The sequence below is a fragment of the Malus sylvestris genome, chromosome 11 (genome assembly GCF_916048215.2).
Source record: "Malus sylvestris chromosome 11, drMalSylv7.2, whole genome shotgun sequence".
NCBI lineage: Eukaryota > Viridiplantae > Streptophyta > Magnoliopsida > Rosales > Rosaceae > Malus > Malus sylvestris.
In genome coordinates, this window is record NC_062270.1 from 19049526 (window position 1) to 19066716 (window position 17191).

The 17191-nt window shown below is 35.1% G+C and overlaps 1 protein-coding gene and 1 pseudogene across 1 annotated transcript; both read right to left on the reverse strand.

Moving 5' to 3' along the window:
* Nucleotides 1-5675: 5675 nt before the first annotated feature.
* On the reverse strand, nucleotides 5676-6380 carry LOC126588227 (glutathione S-transferase T3-like; annotated as a pseudogene).
* A 624-nt stretch (nucleotides 6381-7004) lies between these two features.
* On the reverse strand, nucleotides 7005-7700 carry LOC126590295 (uncharacterized). Its single transcript, XM_050255782.1, has one exon. It carries the CDS (start codon nucleotides 7698-7700, stop codon nucleotides 7005-7007), a length of 696 nt encoding a protein of 231 aa, XP_050111739.1.
* Nucleotides 7701-17191: the final 9491 nt, after the last annotated feature.

The following is a 17191-nucleotide window of genomic DNA, read 5'->3' on the forward strand; positions in this document are numbered from 1 at the left end:
TCAAGATTTCCAAGCCAATTATCAGTGCTTTATACTATGCTCGATTGTTGGTAGTATCTTGATAATCCAACAAGAATGAATAGCAGTGCTGAACACCTTTGGGATCAATAATGACAATCCCAACCCCAGTAGCATGTTGAGTACAAGATCCATCAAAAATAGAACCTCCAAGAAGTGATCTAGAGGTTGTTTATTCTCTTTACCTCTCGCTGAATCCATTCATCTTTGCCCGAGAGGGCTTTGCCTGGTGGGATCCAGACACTGGCCACTTCTAGAATTCCTAGGGCATTGATAAGCTCATCCTGTGATTCTTGGTGTTCGACCAAGAAGTTTGTAATTGCTTGCTCCTTTATTGCTTTTTGAGGCATATATTGAAAACTGAATTCTGATTGTGCTAGAATTCATTTTCCAATTATTCCAGTTAGCATTGGTTTTGACAACATATATTTGATCACGTTAGTCTTGGCAATAATGTGGATGTGGCTAGGCAACATGTAATGTCTTAACTTGCAGTCAATGAAATACAGAGCGAAACATAACTTCTCCACTAGTGTATATCTTGTTTCTACCTCAGTAAGGATTCTACTGAGGTAGTATATTGCTTGCTCTTTCCCACCTTCATTGTTCTGAGCTAACAAATTTCCTATTGATTTTTTAGAGGTAGAAACATAAAGTTTTAAAGGTTTCCCTCTTTGAGGTGACATGAGCACTGGTGGAGAGGCCAAGTAAGCATTTATTCTGTCAAAGGCTTCTTGGTGTGGTGGGCCCTACTCGAATTATTCTTTATCCTTTAATCTTAACATAAGAGTCAATGGCTGAATCTTGTCTGCCAAGTTAGCAATAAATCTTCTCAGGAAGTTGATTTTTCCCAACAACCTTTGCAATTGTACCTTATTGGTGGGAGTAAGTGATTCCATTATTGCTTGAGCTTTGTTTTTGTCCACCTCTACCCCTCTTTGATGAACAAGGAATCCCAAAAAATTGTCCGATCTTACCCCAAAAGTACATTTTTTAGGATTCATTTTCAACTTATAGGTCCTCATTCTTGCCAAGGCTTGTCTGTGGTGTACTAAGTGTTGTTCTTCAGTCTTGGATTTGACCACAATGTCATCAATGTATACTTCCATGCTATGGTTGATTAAGTCATGAAAAATGGCGTTCATAACTCTCTGATAGGTTGCACCAACATTTTTGAGTTCGAATGGCATAACTACATATTCATAGGCTCTGACATGTCCTGGGCACCTAAAAGTTGTCTTATCCATATCTTTTTTAGCCATTTTTATCTGATTATATCCAGCATTCACATTCATGAAAGATAGAACTTTGTGTTTTGAAACTGCATCTATGGATAAGTCAGCCATGGGCATGGGGTATTCATGTGTGGCTCTATTAATGTTTCTATAGTCAACACAACATCGAACTGCATTAGTTACAACTTTTAATATGGGTACAATGTTGGAATGTATTGCATATAGTAATTTTGAAGTCTCTCGACTCTCTCCATCAATTTTTTTTTTTAACATAAATTCTATAGAACTTTAAAGTTTCCCATTCAAAGTATCGAATTAATAATTATTTTTACTTTCGGCTGAAAAAAGAAAAAATAGGAAGAATTTATAATTTCTTTTAAGCATATAATTAAGGACTCCCTTTAGCTAATAAATAATAACCACAACCGAAAGCAGAATTCCGATTCCCTTGTTTATCCTAGTATATGTTCAAGTCAATCGCGAATCGATCCATCCCAGTTGGATGCGCTAAATGTACGTATGGTTAATCTATTGTAATTTTTAAAATTTATCAATTAAACAATGGTTATTCAAACAAATATTCTATCTAGTTGTTATGTAGAATTGCGTGGTTTGTAAGATTTATTAGCTTTTGATCCATTTTGTATTTAGCTCGTAACGTAACTGGCGCAATTAAATAACCGGTTGACTTAACAGCTTATTACTATAATCTTAATGAGCTTTGATCCTTTTTTTTCTTTCAGTTTAGAAAACAAAGTTGTTCTTCTTTGTTCAATAGGCTTATAGTTATATAAAGAATTACGATAAACAATCAAAAGAAATTGATACTACGTAAGTTGTTGGTAAACAATGCCTAGAATGGATTATAATTGCTGGACCCTAACTAAACTGATTCGACATTACGTCTTTTGCATTACATCTTTTGAATACCTACGATATTCTTTAACCAAAAAAGGCTCCAATTCAATGGCATGCATGAAATAAAAATTAGGACCTTTCCATTTTTTATTTCATTGCATTAATTTAGTAAATAAAGATATTATAATCATTTCAATTTCTAATTTTTTTTTTTATGTTTACTCAATCACATATAAAATAAAATGTGGGCTTTTCATTCAACAAAAAACTAGTGTGGATTTCAGCATTATTTGTACATAATACTTGTGTAGCACCACTAGCATGCATTTCTTAAAACACACGGATTTCAGTACTTCAAGGTTAAGAATCCTTTCCTGAGTAGCTTCAGCGCTTGCCGAATATATACATGCGTTTTTTGCAACTTAATAAATCATCCAAATTCATATTGTTTCTACATGCTCGGTATCACAGTTATGTATTGACAACCTACAGTAAATTATAAACGTAATCCTAAAATGAAAACGCTGAACTCTAAAACTTAATCACAAGGCCCAAAATGACATCAATTTCTCTCGATAATATGTGAGATAGAGACGGACTAATAGCAGGGCATATCATAATTCACAAAAGATGTTTCTTGCAAACATTAATTTCTTCTCGCTAGGAAATTCTATATATGACAAAAGAAATGCTTCAAAACAGACAAAAACTTCATTTTCTTCTTTTCGTACCTCACTTTAATTGAGTATTATGTTTCTTTTTGTACCTCACTTTAATTGAGTATTATGTAAGACCTTTCATTTATTATGTTTTTCTTTTTTATTTCCAGTTAATTGTATTAGATATAAATAAAATTAAACAATATAAGATCAATGGAGCTGGAGTATACCTACAATTAGGCTCTTTATTTTAGGAGAAATTACATACAAGGTCTTATTGTTTGGATAAATTATATTTTACAACCTTAATTTTGGATCACATAATACTCACACCTTATCTTTTAAACATTAATTACATTTGGAAATCATTCCTATAATACATGCTACAATCACGAAGATGATTCCAGATTAACCAAGTCTAGTCTAACAAAAGCTTTCTAAAAATAATAATAATTATTATTATGATTTTTTTTTAACAAATGATGTTATCTACACTAAGGGGATGGTGAAGTGGGTTAAGCCTCATAATTTTTTTTCAAATTCGCCTTTGACGAAAATCGAACCTAAGACTTCTTACTTACGACTAAAAAAGAATACTATTATGTCACAGTACTAAGTGGCTAAGTAATGATGCAAGTTGACCAGCATAATTGTTGAATAAAATTCAAGGAACCATTCTAAAATTAAAGACTCGATAGAGTGGATAGATAAGCTTTGAAGGAATGAGTGTACTGCTCTATAGGCAGACAAGGTGCTCCTTGGCTTACTCGGTTTGTGGCAAAGCATAGCACTTCATTTTATATGGCTCGCAGTCTCCGTCTCGCCCTCTTTCTGTCTTTATATATGAAAATCCTTTTTTCCATGTCATAAAATTCATCCAGCTCTTCTGGTGTATGTCCTTTAATTTTACTCATCAACATCACAACCTTTTGGTAATATGAGTGGTGGGCGTATTGGTCTCATCCTCCTCATCCATATACGTAAGTAGGTGTATGTTCGAAAAATTAATTTGGTAGGTTTTAAAGATATTTTTTATTTTTATGTTTTTAGGATTTCTGCGTATTCTCATATTTAACTGTATATACACAAAACGACAGAAGAGAGAGAGAGTGTGTATGCGAGAGCTGTTTTTTTTTTCTTCTTCTTTTTGCTAATGTTGTATATTGCTGGCTGCTACGTATGCAAAAGAGATCAAATCTTTTGCACTTAAAAATGCATGTAGTCTCTTTGTGTCGTGTTTTTAAGGAGGACACAAAGAAGTCACAAGCCTTTTTTTTTAACAAACAATATTATTTACACTAAGACGGAGGGGAGTGAGGATAACCTCATAATGAGCTAGCAATAATATGGTCAACTTCGCCTTTGGCAATAATCAAACTTAAGACCTCTCACTTACAAATGAAGAAGAATACTACTAAACTGTTGTACTAACTATCGTCACAAGCTTTTTTTATGTAGAAAATTTCATCTTTGCAAAAGAAGGTCCAATATCTAAGGTGGTGACGACTTCACTGTTTCCACATAAAGATTCTTTGTTATTAATTATATGTGATGGGATTCTTCCTTTATTTCTCTCTCTAGACTCTCTAGAGTTTGTGAGATCAGGGAGGGTTTTGGCCGCCCAGTCATAGTGGCCTATCTGAAAATGATTCCATTGCTTCTTCCTCAAGCCATTTTCGTCCAATCGCTATCATTTTATGCATTACCTAATTGGTAATATTGCTTATAATGCATGGTAGCTAGCAAATGCCTTTTTGGGTTGTAATTGCCTGTCAGTGGGACTCGAGTGGAAGTTTACTCACATTTCTTGTCGCACTTTCTTATTCTATAATTACTGTTATTATGCATGCATGCCAGCAAGTGTTCTTTTACATTATTCAAATTGTGATCATTAAATATTACTTCAATTCATTTACCTTAAACTTCAAGACATTGAGTGAGATATCTTATATTCAATTATCATTAAAAGCGAATTTTGAATCACATTATGCATATCTTACGAGTATCCTTAAACATCTTACCTATCATGGCCGATAAATGTAAAATTACTCCTGCTCCAATGGAAATCTTCAGAAATTTCAATATGTGAAAATTATAGAATATTTCCCTCACATAATTAGTCAATTTCGTTTTTAATTTCGCCAAACTTGGAAGTTCCCTTGTTTCTTTAATCTAAATTACTCCTGGTATTTGCTGATTCCCAACATCAACAAATCTATAAATTACTCCTGGCTTCTGCTGATTCCCAACATTCTCTTGCGCAGGCAAACACGGGGAAGGATTCTCTTCTTTCTTTTTTTCCCTCCTCTTATATTCCATTTTATTTGAACGGTCACGATTAAACCACGGCAATATCTTATATTAATTTTTTATAGAAAAAGAAAAATAAAATAAAGAATGTGAGAAGAGAGAATGAAAAAGAGATAGAAAGACAAGGGGGGAGAGAATCCTATTATGGCAAACACACAGTGGGGGAAACAATCCTTCCGTGAAATAAGTGGCCAACTGTAAACAAAATGGCATCCAACAAATGTGATAATTTTGATGAATGTGTCTTATGGCAAGGTCACCCTTACAAGAGAGAGGACAGCTTTCCCGTGTTTCCAGAAATGGGAAATGCACATGAGCAAGTCTCAGTATATCTTTATAAACATCATCACTTAAGCGATAACTATTTAGTAATTTAAGATCATCTTTAAAACATATATCAAATTTTGAATATAAAATTTAAATTTGACAGCTTATGTAGTATTTTGACATATTTTCATATTTTGGTCTCCATCCGATATGTCAAATTAAACTATTATTTTATTACATTTTTTTTTCTTAATTCTTATCTTATACTTTAAATTTTACATATAAATAATACATAATAAAAGTCATATTAATTAATACTAATACAAATAATCCAACAAAATACAACCCCTTAATTGAAAATAGAAGAAATAAAAATCCAACTCAATAATCATCACCTCTAAGAATTTTCATTTTAAGTTGGGAATAATATAGTCGTTCCTCATCACCCATCTCACTTGTGTCCATAGACATAATTTTTGTCTCAAAATCAAGTCGCTTAAGTCGAATTTTTTGGTCACCGTGCTCAACTTTCTTCTTAATAAGATCCATTTTCCTCTCTTCTCTTTCTTTTTTCTCCTCATGTAACTTTTGAATTTGCACCGAAATAGGTGTGGAGTCGTTCTTCGCGGCTTCTTTCATTTTTCTCTTCGTAGCCTTGTTTCCTAGTGGCCTTTTCTCAGTATCAATGTTGTCTTGTTCAACCTCTACTAATGTTTTTGAAGTAGAATTCTTTTTCAAAAATTCTACCACTTGTAATCACTTTGGTTGGTGCCTCAACACAACCCACGCATGATCAAGATTGAATTTTTTTTTGGTGTAGTGCTTCATACGTAGCCAACGCATTTGCAATCGGAAAAATAAAATTCCACATGAGAATAAATATGTATAATTAAAATTAAAAACATCAACACTATATTTGATTTACCATGTCTTGTTGAGTTGCGCCACTTTGGTTATGCTCATATAAAGTGGCAAGACTTGCAGAAAATCTATTGACCTCCTTCTGGATTTTTTGCCATTGTTGAGACAACATTTGGCCAGTACGATTACTCTCGAACCACTTGTTTTGGTTGTAGTACTCCTCAATTCGTTGCCAATAAGTTTGATGTTTTTGGTCATTTCCAATTATGGTATCCATGCTAGTGTTCAACCATCCACTAATAAGAACATGATCCTCATCTTTGTTGAACCCAGCACCACTAATAACTTTTTTCTTGCTTCCAGACGCTTCCACATCGATTTGTTCAGACACTTGACTTGAAAATTGAGATTGTTGCGAAGAAAAATCTGGAAATTCAAAAAATTGAGAATCCATAATGTACTTTGATGAGAACAATTAGCTGGGCATTTGAAGTGAAGGAGCACAATGAAAATGTGGTATTTATAGAGAACAAATTTAAGATTGAAATGGTTAAGAAACAAGAAATTCAATGAACTAACAGTAAATAAATTAAACATTACATTGGTAATCTGTATTAAAAGCTATAATATTATTTACAGATTGCATTGGTATTGAAACATTGCATTGAACCACCTTGCATTGCATTGGTCATGAAATAATGTCAATTAACGGCTATAAATTTATTTACACATTGCATTGAACCACCTTGCATTGCATTGGCCATGAAATGATGTCTATTAACGGCTATAAATTTATTTACACATTGCATTGCATTGAAACACTAAACTGATGCATTGTATCGACACATTGCATTGTATTGCATTGAAACATTGCACTGATACTTGACATTGAACCACCTTGGCGCTGCCACAAATGTTCCACTAAATCTTCTTGTAGCCTATTATGTATTCCTCTATCAGGAATGCAAAGATAATTTTGAATGAATTCTAGAAATTGTGTCGTGTGTTCACGTGACACGTTTATGTCGTTGCTTTCACCCTCTCTTACATCATAATCTTGAGAAAGACGTTCATCACGTTCATTTTCAACTATCATGTTAAGCATTGTAATGCACGATTTCATAGTTCGGCGAAGTGTATTGCGATCCCAAGAGCGAGCGGGCCCATGTATAATAGCAAAACAAGCTTGAAGAACTCCAAATGCTCGTTCAACATCCTTCCTTCCATACTCTTGAGCCGCTGCAAAAATTTTAGCCTTTGTACCTTGGGGACAATGTATTGTTTTGACTAAGGTTGCCCATGAAGGATAAATGCCATCAGCAAGATAGTATTCCATTGTGTAGTTGTGGCCATTGATGGAAAAATTTGCAGGTGGAGCTCGTCCTTCTCGGAGGTTGGAGAACAAAGGAGAATGTTCTAACACATTTATGTCATTGTGGGATCTTGGTATTCCAAAAAACGCATGCCAAATCCAAAGATCTTTTGAAGCCATGGCTTTGAAGGAAATATTTGTGAAAACTAGTTCATTTGAGTAACATCTATGCATGCAATTAACAATTAAAGGGTGGAATCAAGCTTGTATGCACTCAAAAACAAAACTTAGTGAGTGTATGAATCGAGACTCAACTCAAGAACAAAGTGAGTTGAGAAGTATTATACCTTTGTTCATTCCTCTTTGCAAAAGCAAAGGCTAATCACCCAAGAGATAGGGCCTTCATTCCTTACTTCTTAGCTCTATGGATTTCTTGGATGAGAATGGTAGAATGGATTCTCTAAGTTCCCAAAATAGAGAACCTCTAAGTCTCAACACCAAGGAGAGCATTGATGAAGAGATGAGTGACCTAGAGGAAGTAAGATTGCTAGCTAACTTCCTCTAGGGTGGCCGGCCTCTTAGAGAGAAAAAGAGAGCTTGTGCTCTCTCTAATTTCCTCAAAGAAAACCCTAAGGATGAAATGGATGTAAAGTTGCCTTTATACCACCCCACAATGAAGTGGCAAATTTGCAATTAAACCAAGTTTACTACCCTCACTCTTATGGCCAGCCATATTGGGTTCTTTGGGCTTTGAGGTCCTTTGTGTTTCAAGTTGTCATACAACTTGAGTTAATGGGCTTGACATTCAAATCTCATTGGGCCTTGTGGCCCAAAACTAACCCTAGGTCTATAACGAACATATTCGTTTGATTAATTAACATATTAATTTATCCTAGCCATAAATAATTAAACCATTTAATTATCCTTACTCATCTCTATTGTTTCTTTAATCTCTACCTTACTCGGTGTACGATCCATTAGGTTTCTTTTAGCGAGGCAGTGGGTGATTAGAACTCTTCAAATCGATTGTGAATTGAAACATACTTTCAATTCTCCCTTTAGTGTTTACTCACCTTTAGGGCTTCCACAAACCATGAGTGACACCTAGTAGTATATCATGGCTACCCAAGCTAATCAGAAGCGGTGGAGAACCTATTCAATTTAGGATTACAATGCAATACGGTCTTTCTCTAATACAATACTCTTGACCACATTATTTGGTTTGATAGTTTATTCATGTCTACTATCCAATGTGATTCTCGTACTTATATGATTACCTTGAATGTAATTTGAAATGACTTCCTAAATCTCATTCATACTCTGCCCAGAGATTCTTAATCATATCATAGAGTATTCTCCTTCAAACGATTTGAAGGCTAGAGATCCCTTGTTGCGCATTCACTTGCCTCCATGGATAAGTGGCTTAACCCCAACTATGTCATGAACACCCTTTGACGGAGTGACTTTGACATAGTTAAAGATCAAAGACCTAACCACAAGACAACTATGATGCCTCAGGTCAAATGACTACTTTTCATAATCCCAAACATGAGTTCTCATGTGACATGAGTATGAGAACTCCGTGTTGATCGTGTTCAGTGGACTCATTCTCTATTGAGAACCTAGATGCTTGTCTTAATGTCAGTCACACCAATGACTCGAGACCAGTCACTCTCCATAAGAGAAGACATAACACGTACTGATCTTAACGGACTGTCAATGCCCAATTGGCAATCCTATGATCAGGAATGTTTAGGATATGTATATGAAATAGAATGGTCTTATGAATCTAACTTCTTTAGATCACATTCTCCCAATTATATATTCCTTGGATTTATTGTTTAAGCATATAACATTTATTTGAGACGGCTTCAAACAATAATGTTTGTCCTTTATATTAAACTAGATTAGTTTAATATGTGAAATATCCGTAAAGTATCATCATATGACTGGCTTTAGAGCACATTTCCAACAATCTTCCACTTTCACTAGAGCCAATCAGCTTGGTCATTAGTGATGATACCACTTCTGAATTCATTTCAAAAATGGCTGAGTAATAAGCCTAGACAATGGATATCTATATGTTATTCATAGAAGCAACCTTGAGAATAACGACGTCTCCATTATATATGATTATCAATCATGTGGTTCAGTCTCTCATTTGAGTTTGTATCTTGATGAGACCTTGATTCCCTGGCTTGAGCTATCACCCCATTAATGTCATAGTGTGGGTACACTAGAGACACTTTCTGGTTGGAATCTAATGGAGAGTTCATAAATGAACTTTCCCATCCAAACAACATTGTTGTAAGCTTCTATATGGCGATATATTTTGCATGCGCGATGGAACACACTAAAGTCATTACTTTTAATGTTTCCACCCAAATATCTCTTTAGTCATAATAAAGAGATATCCAATTATCTCTTCATTCAAAATGAAGAGACATCCAATAATGGATACGATATTAGATTCATAATCTAATACATTTACGCTTCCATTGCGTTACTATAATTCTTCCTCATTCTTAAGGAATCTATCCTTTAGGATTTCTTAAATACTTAAGGACTCACTTGACAATTGCCATGGTTTTGATCTTGGGCTTGCACTGATATCGTCTTGCACCGTTCTTGGTACAACTCATATCAACATTCTTTATACAATATGAAATACGTCAATCACCTTTCTACGTATGCATAAAGGATTCTATTTACTCATTATGCTTCTTTCAGAGTCAAAAAACTACATTCCCTTTCAGAAGAGCAACTCCCAGTCTGACTAGAATTGTCCTTCTAATTAAAGTTTATCATCATATAAGAAACTTCCTAGCATCTTTTGTCTATCATTAGGGATTGATATAATCAAATTATATCCTGAAATCTATCATTATAGATTTCCATCCCATGTATATAGACTATGTCTCCCATATACATTATATCGTTATAGAATGTTTAAAGTCATAACCTTAATGAAGAAGAATTCCTAAAATTAATATATCATATATATGTTCAAATTTAGGAATATGATTAACTCTCACTAATCTTTTCTAAACCTAGTAAACTAAATATTCATTTACATCTTATGAGGAATCAAATGATTTGATCTCTCATAAGATGTTTATAGCTCCCACTAGCTTGCTAAGATTCATGATGGATAGATCTCTACAACTTACATGTCTTGTGATTCCTAGTCTTAGACACAAATTATCAAGACTATCTTGATAATGGTTTCGGAAACCCATATTATGAACAAATGTTGAATCACTGTTTAGTTGTAGCTAGCAATCTTCGAATTAACAAAAACCAAGACTACATCAAAGATGGTTTCTTCCAAGTCAACCAATCTCGTTGATTGTAGTAACCTTAAGCTACCAATTAGCTATGAAGGTTTCATTATTTTGGGTCAAATGCTACTATACCATTTCCTTGAGTATAAGTTATATATACACTCAATGTAGTCATAAGGATTTTCATTCTTATTTCTTTTGAATTAGGAGGTGTAACTCAATGACATAGTCATAAAGTTCAAACCATTCAACTGAGACGGTTTATAAATCCTTCTCGACTACCTTGGAGCTTGTGGTGTAGGAACTAGGATGTTGTATTTGTTGATTATTATCTTGTCTCTCAAAGAACCCATTCTTTGAATTCTATCTCTCGTTCATTTGATTTATCTTAGGCAAATCCTATTGTATGATTACAATGAACTACCCAACAAACAACATTTGTTAGTTGGTTTGTAGAAGTGATATCCAAAGTTTAATATAAGGATATCACACAAGATTGTTCTCAAACAAATATTGCTTATTAGCACACAACCTCAAATCTTAACACGCTTAAGACTTGTCTTTCTTTCCAACTACATCCTATGGAGTCATGAAAATTTTGGAAGATCTTGTAATTGACAATCATATTGTTTTAGAAGTATATATCCTATATATGGTTAATTGATAACATCCAACGAACTAAATCTTATTCTAGTTTGTTCTTCTCCATTATCTACTTTCCTTGATATTTTTGAAGGAAATTCTTCAAAAGTGTTATTTTTCCTTGGATAAGGAGGTAAATACTTTAGACGTCTTACTCATCAACTTACATTCTTGAATTCTTTGAAACCTTTTGCAAAGTATTCAGACTTGTGTTTATTCAAAATAAAAGATAGTCCAACCGAGAGCGATCTTCGGTGAATGTCATACAACATGAGTAGCATTATGTTGTGGACAAGTGCCACTAACATCTAAGTGAATTAACCTCAACAACTTTGTGATTCTTTATTCTTTCCACAAGAATAAAGATTCAAACATTTCTCCTCTATACAATTTTAACAAGAAGACATTGGATCCGGATCTAACGATCCAAAGCTCCATTTATGACCAACTCGTAACTTATGTTGTTAGAGGTGTCACAACTCAGTTGGATAGGGAACCATTTGGATAGGGACTCGAAGGTGAAGTCCTTGCTTAGTTTCCATCTCCTAAAGTGGTTTAACACTTGAACACACAATGATTCAAAATCATCATAAGTCCATGTTGATGGACTATTTTTGTTAACCAACCATCTTGTTCTAAACAAGATTACAAACCTTCAAGAGTTGTTCAAGGCAACTCTCATTTCTTCATACAACAATTTGTAAGTGAAGAATCATGGCACATTGTCCATGCCCTTATGCTTACTTCTCAAGTTCCTTGTTCATTTAACAAAAAAACAAGCACTAGTGTTTGCGTTAACAAAGGGTTGTTCAAAGCAACTCTTATTTCTTCATACAACGATTTGTAATGGAAGAATTATGACACTAAAAGTGTTTTCCTCTTTATGATAGACTTATCTAACATGTTCTTCCAATGATACATTATCAATAGAAAGATTGTGAGGATGAGACTACTTAGATACATTACAATCAAATCAAGACCATCTATATGGGATTGTGGTACCAAGTACAGAAACTAAAGCCTTCGGCTTTTCTTTGTCAAGTTTTGGATAGCATTTGCAAATATATCGGTAAACAAATACATAACGAATATAAATTGATTGATTTTAAGCCATTTGATCCGGGTCTTTAAATCAAATAGCACCACCCACTATTTTTTGCCAAAATCCATATCCCTCATCGGAATTCGAGAGTTTTGGAGGAAACTCTTAGTAGGGTATGGGAGGCTCACTATTACCAAGCCCACCTCACAAGGATATGATGTTGGCTAGCATCAATAATAATGAGAGAGTACACTTACTCATTTGTATCTCTTGCAAGTACCCATCTTATTTGGCCTCTAGAGAATGATGCCTCGCAATGATATGATGTTGGCTCCATTGCACTTAGTTAAGTCATTCCCATCATGCAAGTTCGGGTAGGGGTTCAAGAACAACCTCACAATGATATGATGTTGATCATTCTTGTTGCCTACCTTCACAACATCATGTATGCGTATAAGACTCCTCCTGAGTGTAAGCACGAACTTTGTACTCCCCTATGGTAGGGTGAAGTCGGTGTACGAGTCACAAACGATCGGAGCCTACTACGGTGGAAGGCCACGAAAAAGTGTTCAAAGCACTCTCACGCTTGTCAACTTAATAATTGTTTGGTTGAGGGTTTTAGGTCTCATCACATAGAAGCATGCTTTTTAATCTTTTTAAAACAATTTGGTCATATTACAACTATTGGTCCATGTGATTGATTTAGTAGTATATGATACTCCCACTATGCTTGTAAAACAGTTTTTAAAGCAAGAATATATGGTAATACTAACATAAGCTTTGCATTCATTGATGAACTATATAGTTGCTTTAGGGCCTTAGGATGACTATGAACCTTTGATTCGATCCAACACGAGCCTAGTGTTGGATCTCGGTCTAGGAATGGTGATTGATTTTATTTACCCGTTTAATCACATTAAGGCTTGTTTTCTTATTGGGCGTTGGACCCTACTACTCCAATTTCAAGCATATCAAATAAAACAAGAAAGGAGAACTTCAAAGTAAAGAAGAGCTTATGCTCTTTTACAACATTTGATCAAAACAAATTACTTTAAAGTAAAGAATAGCTTATGCTCTTTTACAACATTTAATCATATCAAATTACAACCAAAATCTAATCTACCCATTCCCATGGTTCAAACAATTTGAGAGACAGCCTTTCACATAGCTATTTTGTTCTTAACTAATTTGGGCCAAAATGCAATAACCTCAACTTTTGAGCTATACTGCAATACACAAACTTTTGAGGTCACTTTGTGAAAACACAAAAGTCCATTACTTCATGTAATTACAATTAGAACCCAAAAATTTTAACAAATGAAAAATCTTCATTAAATGAGCAAAACAATTTGTCATTTATTGATTTTAGGCCTTTACGGCAGTCTTTGCTCCATCATACATATCTAAGCTATAAAGGATATGTATGATGGAGCAAAGACTGTCGTAAGACCTCATGAAGGACAAACTAAAAGCTTCCCCATAAATGTTGGGTTACATCAAGGCTCATCCTTAAGTCTTTACCTTTTTGCATTGGTAATGGATGAGTTAATAGGACATATTCAAGATGATATTCCTTGGTGTATGCTTTTCGCAGATGATATAGTGTTGATAATTGAAACTCAGGAAGGGGTAAATGCGAAGCATAGCCTTTGGAGAAAAGTGATGGAATCTAAAGGTCTTCGCCTAAGCCGATCAAAGATAGAATATCCGGAGTGCAAGTTTAGTGCAAATGGAGGCCAAAATGAGTTAGGGGTGAGGATCTGAGATCAGGATGTACCAAAGAGCGAACGTTTTCGCTACTTATGATCTATCTTGCAAAAGAACGGAGAATTAGATGGAGACCTCAACCATAGAATACAAGCTGGATGGATAAAGTGGAAGAGTGCATCCGGTGTGTTGTGTGACCGCCGTATGCCACTAAAGCTCAAGGAAAAATTTTATAGGACGATAATAAGGCTGACGATGCTGTATGGCATGGAATGTTGGGCGATGAAGCATCAACACATACATAAAATGGGTGTAGTGGAGATAAGGATGCTTCGTTGGATGTGTGGGCACATAAGAAAGGATAAGATTAAGAATGAAGATATCCGAGGTAAAGTAGGAGTAGCCGAAATTGAAGGAAAGATGAGAGAAAATCAGTTATGATGGTTTGGTCATGTGCAAAGAAGGCCTATTGATGCTCTGGTTAGAAGATGTGACTACAAGACATAGGTCCAGGGCCGAAGGGATAGAGGAAGACCTAGGAAAACTTTGGAAAAGACTCTAAGAAGAGACTTAGAGTACTTGGATCTAACGGATGACATGACACAGAACCGAGCGTAATGACGTTCTAGGATTCATATAGCCGACCCCACTTAGTGGGAAAAGGCTTTGTTGTTGTTGTATTGATTTTAGGCCTTTACGTAAAAACGTAAACTTTCGGGTCAAAGTGCAAATACACAAAAGTATCAAAACTTTATGTAATTGCATAAAAGCGCCAAAAGTACCCATCCTATAGGGTTGGCCGGTTATGGTGAGTAGTAAGTGGTTGGATGGTTTTTGAAGAAAAGCAAAGTCTTAAAGTCAAGTATGTTCAAAAGGTGATGGATATGGTGTTGAAAAAATAGGTATGGGTGTGTAAGAGAAGTACCAATCATGTACAAAAATTCAAACACATTTTCAACTTTCAATCACTTTTTCAAAATTGTCTTGTTGATTGAAAAGTCACACCATCCATCATAAAACAAGCCTTTATGTATATAACCTAAAACTTTAAATCAAAACACCAAACTTTTTGTTCTTGGCAAGAACAAAGCAAGAACATTGAAGAACATCCATGAAAACCCATAAGAGCTCCATGAATGTTTTCACTCAATAAAACTCAAATTTTCACTACTCAAAAGGGGGTTAACATCCTTGGGTACTTAGGGGGTTCCAAAAGTCACTTTAAAACACTTTTAACAAGACAAACATGAACCCAAAAATCCACCCTTTGGATTTGGCCGAATTTCCCCAAAACATGGCACCAAATTTTAGCTCTAAAATTCATGCTCATATGAACTACATCAACAACATTTGAGATGACAAATTTTCTAGCAAAATTTACATTCAAAGAAGCAAGAATAAAGCTTGTACCAATTACAACATTTAAATCAAAGACTATGAACAACAAAACCCAAAAGGATTCACCAACTACTAGACCTAGGCTCTGATACCACTAGAAGGAAATATTTGGGAAAACTAGTTCATTTGAGCAACATCTATGCATGCAATTAACAATTAAAAGGTGGAATCATGCTTGTGTGCACTTAAAAACAAAACTTTACCCATGAAATTCAAGGCCTAGTGAGTGTGGTGAATCGAGACTCAACTCAAGAACAAAGTAAGCTGAGAAACCTTTGTTGATTCCTCTTTGCATAGGCAAAGGCTAATCACCCAAGAGATAGGGCCTTCATTCCTTACTTCTTAGCTCCATGGATTTCTTGCATGAGGATGGTAGAATGGATTCTCCAAGTTCCCAAAATAGAGAACCTCTAAGTCTCCACACCAAGGAGAGCATTGATGAAGAGATGAGTAACCTAGAGGAAGTAAGATTGCTAGCTAATTTCCTTTAGGGTGGCCGGCCTCTTAGAGAGAAAAGGAAAGCTTGTGTTCTCTCAAATTTCCTCAAAGAAAACCCTAAGGATGAAATGGCTATAAAGTTGCCTTTATACCACCTCACAATGGAGTGGCAAACTTGCAATTAAGCCAAGTTTACTACCCCTCACTCTTATGGCCGGCCATATTGGGTTCTTTGGGCTTTGAGGTCCTTTGTGTTTCAAGTTGTCATACAACTTGAGTTAATGGGCTTGGCATTCAAATCCCATTGGGCCTTGCGGCCCAAAACTAACCCTAGGTCTATAACGAACATATTCGTTTGATTAATTAACATATTAATTTATCCTAGCCATAAATAATTAAACCATTTAATTATCCTTACTCATCTCTGTTGTTTCTTCAATCTCTACCTTACTCAGTGTACGATCCATTAGTTTCCTTTTAGCGAGGCAGTGTGCGATTAAAACTCTTCAAATTGATTATGAATTGAAACATAATTTCAATTCTCCCTTTAGTGATTACTCACCTTTAGGGCTTCCACAAACCATGAGTGACACCTAGCAGTATGTCATGGCTACCGAAGCTAATTAGAAGAGGTGGATAACCTATTTAGTTTAGGATTACAATGCAATACAATCTTTCTCTAATACCATACTCTTGACCACATTGTTTGGTTTAATAGTTTATTCATGTCTACTATCCAATGTGATTCTCTTACTTATATGATTACCTTGAATGTAATTTGGAACGACTTCATAAATCTCATTCATACTCTGGCCAGAGATTCTTAATCATATCATAAAGTATAATCCCTCAAACGGTTTGAAGGCTAGAGATCCCTTGTTGCATATTCATTTGTCTCCATGGCTAAGTGGCTTAACCCCAACTATGTTGTGGACACCCTCTGAAGGAGTGACTTTGACATAGTCAAAGATTAAAGACCTAACCACAAGAAAACTATGATGCCTCAGGTCAAATGACTACTTTGCATTATCCCAAACATAAGTTCTCATATGACATGAGTATGAGAACTCCTCGTTGATCGTGTTCAGTGGACTCATTCTCTATTAAGCACCTACATGCTTGTCTTGATGTCAGTCACACCAATGACTCGAGACCAGTCA

Coding starts and splice junctions, on each gene's coding strand:
- LOC126590295 (XM_050255782.1), bottom strand. CDS start 7,700: ATGGCTTCAAAAGATCTTTGGATTTGGCATGCGTTTTTTGGAATACCA.